A 10,148-nucleotide genomic window follows, 5' to 3' on the forward strand; every position below is an offset into this window, starting at 1 on the left:
TCGAATATTCATATATCGAGGTTTTATTGTAAAGTAAAACTGCTCGCTGGTCATGGTAGACACAAACAAGCCAGTTTTTCTTTATACAGCAGTTTGGATTAGAACTGAAGCCATTAGCTTGGAGAACAATCCATTTCTGATATTTCAACGCGGGGTGAGTAGGCAAATAGAGCAGATTATTAGAATTAGTGATATCTTGACATGTACTCCAAGCACAAAGGGAAAATTATAGTTTGGATTAGAACTGACGTCATTAAACTTATTGGCCTACTAACACAATCCCATTTGGTTGGAGAGCAATCCATTTCTGATATTTCAACGCGGCTAATTAAGTAGGCAAATGGAGGAGTATCTTGACAAGTACTCGAAGCACAACGGAAAATTACAGTCTGGATTGAATTATACAATCCCACTCGGTTGGAGATCGAAGATATTTTAACGCGGATGAGTAAGCAAATGGAGCAGATTATTAGAACTACGCGTGATATATATCTTGACAATTAAGTACTCCAAGCACAAAGGGAAAATTTAGCAGCTGCATTAACGCACCAAAATGCTTACAAGTGAAGAGACGCATCAAAATCCTCCTTGAGTGCAATGTCTCGTATGTGATCGATTTTTATGAGTGAGTTCCCACGTCACTACGACGGCAATGACATAAGAAAATGCTAGCTAGAATTACTTTTAAATTCAAAAGCATTGTTATTAAGATCAGAATAACGCATAAATAGCCTGTAAATTAACTCGCCAACACCCCAATTCCTTTTGAAATGGACATTACTTCGCTAACCAGCCCCTGGTTAGCAAGTGCTGGCCACAGCCACTCACGGATCAACACGTGTCCATTCAAGAAAAAGAAAAAGAAAAAATTAATGCTATTGAAATATTAGACGGAGAAGAACAGTTTCAGTTCCAAATTGGGTTTCCTTCTGCATTCTTCAGCAAAGTTCATAGGGATTTGAAGCGATGGGTATTGGTTTCGAATATGAGTACTGGATCTGGATTTCTTTAGTACCCATAGGAATTCGACGAAGATGGGTACTAGATTTCAATTACTTTTGTTCGATTTATGTATGGTACGATTCTACTCTAAACCCGAGGAAGATGGAACAAGAAGCAGCGGCTCACTGATTCAGGTGGCGCGTTCAGAAGGGTCGAACCCGAATAGCTCGGATGTCGTGAGGTCGCGTGACCCGCGTCAAGAAGCTTCTTTTCCGGCGAATGCTGGTTGGGATCAAAGACGGGCCCTTTTTCTTGGGTGGGTCTGCATTGACAAAAGACTCAATGGAGTATCGGATCACTCCGCTAAGGAATTCGCCTTCCGATGGACCAGCGGTCTGATTCTGATGATTAGCTCTTGTCGTATCTCTTGCTGGGTTGCTCCATTGAAGAACAAATTAGTCTACTTTCAGTGTAGAATTCAATTTTTTTGTTTTGTGATTGTTCGAATTTGTTTTGCAATATGTGTGTGTATCACTGCATGGATTACTGGCAGCAAGTTCATGATCCGAGTGATATAAGCAAAATTATACACCACCCCTGTATTGCTCTGTGGAATATTAATATGGTCATGAACTCATGATGTGATATATGCAATGGTAGCGTTCTATATACTACCGTTCACCAAATTGAATTCTTTCCGACCATGAAAAGAGCTAAGATGTAGTTACAACTTACAAGTACCATAAGTTCAGCTTTGCAGATATCAAATGAAAGACACAAGTATGACACCAGACTTGTACAAGTCAAAAGGTTAAATATAAATGTCTACATTTATATAGTAGTGATCGTAAGCTTTGTGGCCTCTTTCTTTGTACAGTCTGCTGCAGTTCCTCTTTCTTTGCTCCCACCACTTTTTTTCTTTGCTCCCACCACTTTGTCCTCAATGAACACTGATGATTTTTTCAACCAAGTTAACATTCTGCTTGGTACTCTAACCAAATTCTGCGCCAGTCAGTTGTCCAACAATGTCTGCAGGACCAAAGTATGAGTACAGATGAGTTGATGGAGTTAACATTCAAGAAACCAATAGAGGTTTCTGCTCCAAAATTTGTGGAATATTTAATGGACTGGATTGAAGTTTAGCTTGATGAGGAATCAATCTTCCCTCAAAAATTGGGGGCACCATTTCCATCCAATTTCATAGATGTTGTCAAGACCATCTTTAAGCTATGTAATATATGCAGTGCTAGCAAAAGAGAAGTAGCAATCTCGCTCTCTTATCATAAAGAAAAGAAAAGCTTTATACATATGAAATTGCTACTTCTTATCAAACAAACGAATAGTCAACAACAATGTTCTTTCGAGAAATAATGCACCTATGCTTGTGACATCGGCCTAGCCATTCCAAGAAAGCATGACAGTAAAGCTTTCTATAACATTGCTGATTTCTCCTTTGGTCAAAGCCTTCGAACACATACCAAAAGGAGGACAAACCCACGACTGAGGATTTAGTATGACTGAACAACTAAAAAAGAACACAATCGAAACCTACATACCCAGAATTGATCACTTTTTGTCGCTGATCCTCATAGCGTGCTTCGAATTCCCATGAATTTTGCTGAAGAAATTTTATTGAAGAATGCAGAAGAGTTTACAGTCTGGAAGTAAAAAGGGGTATTTGCAGAAGCTACCCAAGGCTAGTTAATTATTTCAATCGCATTAATTTTTTTTTATATTGACACGTGTTGATCTATTATTGGCCCTGGTCAGCCCAAGCTACCCAGGGCTGGTTAGCAAAGTTCCTTCCTTTTTAAATTACAGGACCTTCTATTTCTAAGACACTTATTCAAGGCATCTTAACCCTGTTAAAAAGAACAGTGAGTGCAGTGTAATGACTTAAATAGTCGGGGAAGCAAAGAACTTTGACCAGCTAGCGAGCATCCCTTATTATTGAGGGCGAAAATAAGGTTTCAATAGATATTTTAGCATTCAAGTCATTAAACTTATTTACTTAATGCAAAAACCTGAGAACATAACACAAATGATGCCCCAATAATAATATAAAAAAGTGAAAAATTGTTCCCTAAGAAATGACAAACCGAGGGCAATCCACTATCTATGTAGATAACCACGTTCTGTAACTAGGTATAAAGTACAATGACAATTGACAAGTTCCTGTGGCAGTGGCCATGTGGGTTCATGGTCCATTTGTGCATTATCTGCCTCCTTGTGGAGCTTTTATTCCATAATTATTTTTTTATAAGGTTGTGTTTGGAACCATTCTATTCTGATCAATTCCTGAATAGGCTTAGCTCTTTATCATGTGACACAAAAAGTCTTTGTTTATGAACCTCAATGCAATCATCATTTTCTATTCTGCGATCTGCATAATGGAAATTGAATGTGCTCATCATGTTAAAAGATAGAACAAGTAGCAAAACTGCATGCCCTTTTCAAGATATGTACTATATCTATGCTTCTTCTCCCATCATTTTGGTTCAGTTGCAATAATGCATTCCCACTCTGAAACACCTTCACATGGAGAGTTACGAACCTTTCTATCCATCTATATCCCTCATGCATACCTCAAACGGTTAGATAGATTTTTGTTTGACCTGTCATGGACCTGTTTTGGTTGATTGCCAAACAGACGCAGACAACACTCACGTGCCATGTGTGCCTCTGCCAAACACGAAACACAAAAATATGGCAACGGTCACTGGTGCCTAAAGATGATGCATACATAACAGAGATGTATATCTGACAATTTGGAATATTATGCACGGTTTGTTTTGGTCAAGCAACACTAATTTGTAGGATTATCCAACAAAGTATAACATCACTACATTTATATGAAAGTTTTATGGTATATTAGCATATCGGTAGATCAAGATATATCAACTTCATATAACAATATATCAGCTCCCTAAGGTCGTAATTGAGCTAGTTTATTAAGTCAGTCTATCTTTGTATCAAAGTAATTTACTTGATGTATGCATTACCACACTCAAATAAATAAATAAATTTACTTGATGTATGGATAAATGTATGGTAAAGAAATCCAAAAAGCCTACAAACTTCCGTCCTTAGAGCATTTTTAGCAATGCTAGCCATTTTTGAGTCAAATTTTAGCTAAAGTAGCTAAAAAATTATTTTAGCTAGCCACTTTAGAATTACGTCTGCATCAATGCTCTCTATTTTAGCTAGTTTTGAATTTATATTATTTTTTAAATGAAAATTAAATAATTTAAATATATTTATAAATTACATAATATAAATTACATAAAATAACTTAAAAAGAATGTTTTAACAGAGATTATTCAGAGCACCGCCGTGCACTTGCACCAACATAAATGAATGGCTAGATTGCATTAAATACACTTCTTATTTATTAAAAATAAAGTTGATAATAAATATCAAGGGTTGAGATTATTTTATAAGGGTTGGGTCACTTACACCGTCGGTGCATAGAATAATTTCCAATGTTTTAAATTATGGAGAGCCTCATCCTGCTCTTTATAGCGAGATAACTAAAAGTTATAATAGAGAGTCACCTAGGAATCTGGTGCAGCTGCTAAAATAGATAAAAAGCTATACATACTCTCCAAAATAACTAATGAGTCAAAATAGAGAGTCTGCTAAAAATGCTCTAAGAGATATGAAAGTGTCAGAATTCAATTTCCCACAGATATGGAAAACCAAACCCAAAGATGCTAAATGGCTTTGATTTGCTTAAATCTTGGGGATTCCTTTCCCAAGCAGCATGTTTGTTTTTGACAAATTGCAAGTACCGGACACGAGTAATGGTTTCTTTTTTCAAGAGACCTTGTGTAAACACGACTACACAAGCCTCCTAAACTTATTAACTAATCAAACAATAACCGACTCACGAGTGAAGAAAGAAAAATGCAGAAAGAAACTTTTGTTTCGGCGTGATTTTTGCAGCCAAAGTAAATATCGAAGAATCAAAAGTCAACAATATTAGTCACAGAACCAGTTAAAGAAAAAATTGCTTTTGATACACTTGATAATTAAAGAATAAAAAAAATTCCTAGAAGAACAAGTAGTATTTACCAAAACTAAGCTTCTTTGTCCAATGCTTGATGTACAGAGTTCATATATATATGTTCAACAATTTCTACCGAGTACAAAGAACCTTCCTAGCATAGCCATTTTACACCACCTACAACATTCAAAATGATTTATGCAAGGTAAAGAATCAGTACACCTTTGAAATCACTGTGAATATTGCAGATGGGGACGCTGGTTCATTCTACTCAACATGTAATCATAAGCACGAACCAAACGTTTCCGAAATCTCCCAAGGTCTAATCTCACAGTTTGGCCATCAAGATAGATTTTCTTTGTGTATTCCCATCCCTTTTTGTTTACGCTCTGTGGATCTCGAAGAACAGGATCATCTCTATCATATTTGCCATACAAAGAGCTCTCTCTTGCGAGAATTTGATAGCCAATGTATTTCAAGCCAAGCTTCTTTGCAGGTTCTCCATAATACTCTTCTGCTGCCCATTCAGTTCCGAGAGGAATAACTTGGATGAAAACAGAGTGCGGCTTCATGAAGAGAAAATGAGTCATAGCAGCACCATGAACTCCAATCATGACATCACTCGCATTAAGTGCCCGATAAATCTTTGCCAACTCTGTCGTGCGGTCTGGTCTCAAAACCTCAACTTCAAAACCGATTTTCTCAGCCATCTTCACCAATAAATTTTCATTAGTTATCGCTCTTGATCCATTCCGAGATATGATTAGCAGTTTAGGCTTCTTCAAAAGTTGATCTTCTTGCACTTCTTTTTTGATTTCTAAGGAGCTTTCAAATGTGGGAGACACTGAAAGCTTCTCCTGCGCTTCTCGTTCCTCATCTTGAATTAGACCTCTAATTCGAGGCCAGTAAGCTCTGTCTAGGACATCCCGGAAATCAACAATGTCCTTATTCCTCTCCATCAGTGAAGAATCAACAGAAAGCTCGTCATGAATTCTCAGACCAACAATGGCCTCAGGGAAGCAATGAGTTCTCTTATCTCCACTGAAGTCTATAGGTGGATAATCTGATAGCTGTGAAAGAATGTCTCCATATTTCATGACCCACCAATTATGATAATCCTGAATGACAAACACAACCTTTTTGTCGAAATGCTGGGAGGTAATGTACAATGGCACAATCCCATCATTGAATTCATGATAAACATTACCGGTATAGCCCCCAGTCGAGAAAAACACAGCTGGAACATCATGTTGGACATCACACTGTTGTTGGTACGGGCCTAGAGTACTGTCTTTCTTTGCAATGAGGTGTAATTCATCAATGGTGTTCATCACACTAGTTTCCCATTTCCGGGTGTATGGTTTGATCCTTTCGTGTTGGAGTTCCTCATTTTCCTCAACAATACCTGAAAACAGACTTTTGGAGCTACTTCTGTCTTCAGATCCATAGACAAAGATCGAAAAGGAAGTAGACTGGGTTCTCACATCCCCTTTCATGATACAAATATCTGAACGAATACTGCTACGATCACAACATATAGCTCCTGCACATACAGAAAGAAATTACAATTAATTTTTACTTTAACTGAACAAAAGCATGAAACTTTATCATAGGATATATAGCATGATCAAACTCAAGACAAATGAGAGAGGGAAATGATTCAACTTCTAATTAATTACACAGCTTCATTACTGAGAAAACCGAAGAACATAGAGAAGGAAATTTCAATTTGAGACACTATTCTATTAGTGACTTCAACAAAGCCAAAGCACTCAATAGTATTAGAATTTTATTTTCAACACTGTTTGATTATCTTCTTTTGAGGCACCAAAAGGAGCAGTCATCAGTGAATGTTAGTAATCAAAAGAAAACACCTTTAGCCATCCAATAATCATGTCTGACAAAATTTTGAAAGGTAAAAACTGATCATCCAAACAATTTAAATATAGAAAGGGAGAGGCAGAGTACTAACCATCAGAGATCGAAGAACACAGGGGAGCATTTATATTCATATCACCAGCAAGCCCTTCATCTTCTATCAGAGTTGAATCTACGAAACACAAAAGATCCACCGTTATAAACATACAGATAAACTGGAACAGAGAAAACAACTGAAAAAAATAAATTAATAAAAACTTTGAGAGAGAGAGAGACAGAGATAGGAACTTACATAAGAGAGAGAAAGTGGTGCTGGAACTGAAAAGGTGAGGGGCTAATATGAAGCTGCAAGAGAGAAGAGAGATGAAGAGAAGATAGAGAAGCTTGGGGCTTGATCTTTTGTAATAACCAGAGTTTGCAAACTCCATCAGAAACGTCTGAGACTCTTCATCTTCGTCTATATGCTTTTCACCTTTTTTCCACTGATGACTCCGCTGATAGCGCACCATTGTCTTCTGATAAAGCTTCGGTTTTTAAATTTTTCTCTTCTCCGGTTTTCACCTTTTCCCTGTTCAGCTTTTCAACCTGGGCTGGTTTTGCAGTGAACCCAGAAAGAGAGAGACAGAGAGAGAGAGAAAGGAGAGAGGTTTATGGGTTGTGATTGTTTTAGGAACAAAACCCAGATGAGAAAAGGAGAGAGATTAAGAGCAAGAGCAAAGCTGGTTTTTTTCTCTCTCTTGGATTCCACTGTTTCAGAGAGAGAGAGAGAGACGTGGGTTTGGGGTTTAGTTTATTGGAGAAGGTGCTTGTGAGTTGAGGCTTTTAAAGTAAGGAAGGAAAGAGTTAAAAAAATGAGAGGGAGCTGTCAGAGACTGAAATGAAAGGAGGGAGGGAGGCTCATTCGTTCAATTTTTTTTTTTTGAAGAAATCGAATATTTTATAGGAGTTGCGGCCAGTCAAATACGTGTAAAGAAAGATGGACTTTGTATCGCAGAAAAGAGCTGTTGAGTCCAGTTGTGCTGGAATTCTGGTCCTTCTTTCCTCGCTCCCTCCCTCGGTTGGCTCCTCATCTTCCTATTCTTTGGCATCTTGGGAAATTTAATTTGTGCACTCAACCCATTCCCACGTGCCTTTCAAAGCTGTGTGCAGCTTGGCACTGCTACACATATTTAGATTACGGACCAATTTATGGTGGAATGGATTGGCCACTAAGAAAAGAATCTGCAGTCAGACCAGTTAACAAGTAAAGATAAGATTTTGGACACAGGCATAGGTGCATGTTAAGAGCATCTACAATAAAATAGGTAGTAAAAAGTAGATCCTCAAAACAAAAAACAAAAAATCTTTTGTTAAGCAACAAAGAAAACAAAACTACATAACAAATCCACAAACACAGGCCCCTTCTAGCTGATCTTTAAAATTATCTTTTTGTTTATAGTTTGGAGCATTTTTATTGTGGGGAGCAACTAGGGTTAGAAATTATTACCCAGAAACGACCCATATGACCGGTTTGAGAATCCGAATAAATTTTTGACATGGTTTAAATTTGTTAACGACCAAATTAAATCACCAAATTTGGTCGGACAAGGTCTATGATGGTAGAAATTTTCTCTAGTTGGAGCAAATTTAACAAAAAAAAAAAAAATTAGTTGGACCAAATAACATCAAGTATATTTTTTTGTTATTAAAAAAAATTATCTATCAATATGAACGGTTGAAATCTGTTAGTTCACTTGCACCGCTGTTGCATGGAAGAATTTTTCCTAAATTGAAATTGGATGTCTAATAATCCTCTCTTTACTTTAGTAATTTTGGGTAAATACTTGAGATCTTTCTTTCATAAACCTAATAAAGAGTCATCATTGACTCTCCTTTTTTTGTGAACACAGATATTGACTTTTGACCCATATGATTGTCCACGATTTAATAAAAATTAAACGTAACAATGTTGAACAATTCACTCTTAAGTCATTAATGCTTATATTATGTTGGGCCAGTAGCAAATAAGGTCATTTTCCTTGCAACACACTATTATGCCAAACATGGACTTTAGAGAGTGGATGCTAGTGCAGTCTCTTAATTTTAAACTTGACATTTTTGTGAAACTACTCATGATTATCTGGGGTCAGTGGAATAATCAAAATACCAAATTGTGGGAAGGCAAAGTGCAATCGTCCAATGACATCTGCTGGGATGCTTTATATGGCTAGATTAGGGATCATCATTTGACCCGCGGGCCTAGGTGCCGTCAAAAGCTCGCCCGGCCCATTGAAGAAAAGCCCGGCCTGGCCAGAAGAAAAGTTTGTTTCGACCTGGCCCACGTGGGCATAAGGCAGGGCTAGGGCAGAGGGTTCAAAGCTGAGGCCCTACCCAAGGCCCGGTCGGGCCCTTAAAAGCTCGGCTCGAAAAGCCCAATGATAATTTATATATGTACATATATATTAATAAATACTAGTTATTTTCAAAGTTGGAGAGCATGTATTTCAACCATGTTCAAGTAAATCCAGAATATGTGTCTGGTCCAAACTCTAGGTTACTTGAGCTAATGGTAATAGGGTTAGAATTAGAGATAATATCGGAGAATCTTGGAGATATCCAATCAATGTAATATTACGATTTCTTATATAACTCTGATTCTATGCCTTGTAATCCTCTATATAAAAAGGATCATATTATCAATGAAAGTACGTCTCAATTCTCTCCCAATTTTAATTTTCTTAAACACGTTATTAGCACGAGCCCTAACCCTAGCTTCAAGAAGCCAAAAACCCAAAAATCCTTTTTCTCGTTCACTGCCATTCTCCGTGCACCTCCCCTGCGCGCCCGTGCGCCTGTTCCTACTACAAGCCTCTACCACTACGAGCCTATGCACAAGTTCAGTCGCCTGCCCTTGTAGCACCACATCCACCTAGTACCTACTTCTCCATCTGCGGCGGATTGCAAACCAGTTACAATCCTAGCTTAGGATCAAAGTTCGACTGCAATCCTACAACAAGGAAAAAGCACCTGCTTCGCCATCTGCTGCAACCAAGATTGCAAACCAATTGCAATCCTAGCTTAGGATCGACGTTCGACTACAATCCTACATCGAAAAGGCACTTGCACGTAATCAGGATTGAAGCAGCCTCTGCAATCCCGACCAAGGATAGAAAGCAGCAATCCTGCAAGTCTTGCACATAACTAAGCTAAGACTGAAGCCCGTTTGGAATCCTACAATAAGGATCAAAGGCACTCTACAACCCTAAGAGGTATATTTTACTAAAAGTTCACGTTTTTGAGTTTTTTCAATTTCTCTGCTTTTTCTCGGGGGACATGCAACCTC

General features: G+C 37.8%; 1 protein-coding gene across 1 annotated transcript; it reads right to left on the minus strand.

Annotated features, from left to right (window-relative positions):
• Positions 1 to 4,939: 4,939 nt before the first annotated feature.
• Positions 4,940 to 7,745, minus strand: LOC112192812 (xylan glycosyltransferase MUCI21). Its single transcript, XM_024332690.2, has 3 exons — positions 7,119 to 7,745; positions 6,921 to 6,998; positions 4,940 to 6,491 (listed from the first exon to the last, which is right to left on the minus strand). The coding sequence occupies exons 1-3, from the start codon at positions 7,333 to 7,335 to the stop codon at positions 5,179 to 5,181; spliced, it is 1,608 nt and encodes a 535-aa protein (XP_024188458.1). The 5' UTR covers positions 7,336 to 7,745; the 3' UTR covers positions 4,940 to 5,178.
• Between the last annotated feature and the right edge of the window lie 2,403 nt (positions 7,746 to 10,148).

Source organism: Rosa chinensis, chromosome 3 (assembly GCF_002994745.2).
Source record: "Rosa chinensis cultivar Old Blush chromosome 3, RchiOBHm-V2, whole genome shotgun sequence".
Lineage (NCBI taxonomy): Eukaryota > Viridiplantae > Streptophyta > Magnoliopsida > Rosales > Rosaceae > Rosa > Rosa chinensis.

Excerpts from the sequence above, each read along its gene's own strand:
- LOC112192812 (XM_024332690.2), bottom strand. The coding sequence starts at position 7,335 with ATGGTGCGCTATCAGCGGAGTCATCAGTGGAAAAAAGGTGAAAAGCAT. Across the intron at positions 6,999-7,118 it reads CACCACTTTCTCTCTCTTAT|ATTCAACTCTGATAGAAGAT; the intron begins GTAAGTTCCTAT and ends TGTGTTTCGTAG. Across the intron at positions 6,492-6,920 it reads GTGTTCTTCGATCTCTGATG|GAGCTATATGTTGTGATCGT; the intron begins GTTAGTACTCTG and ends CTGTATGTGCAG.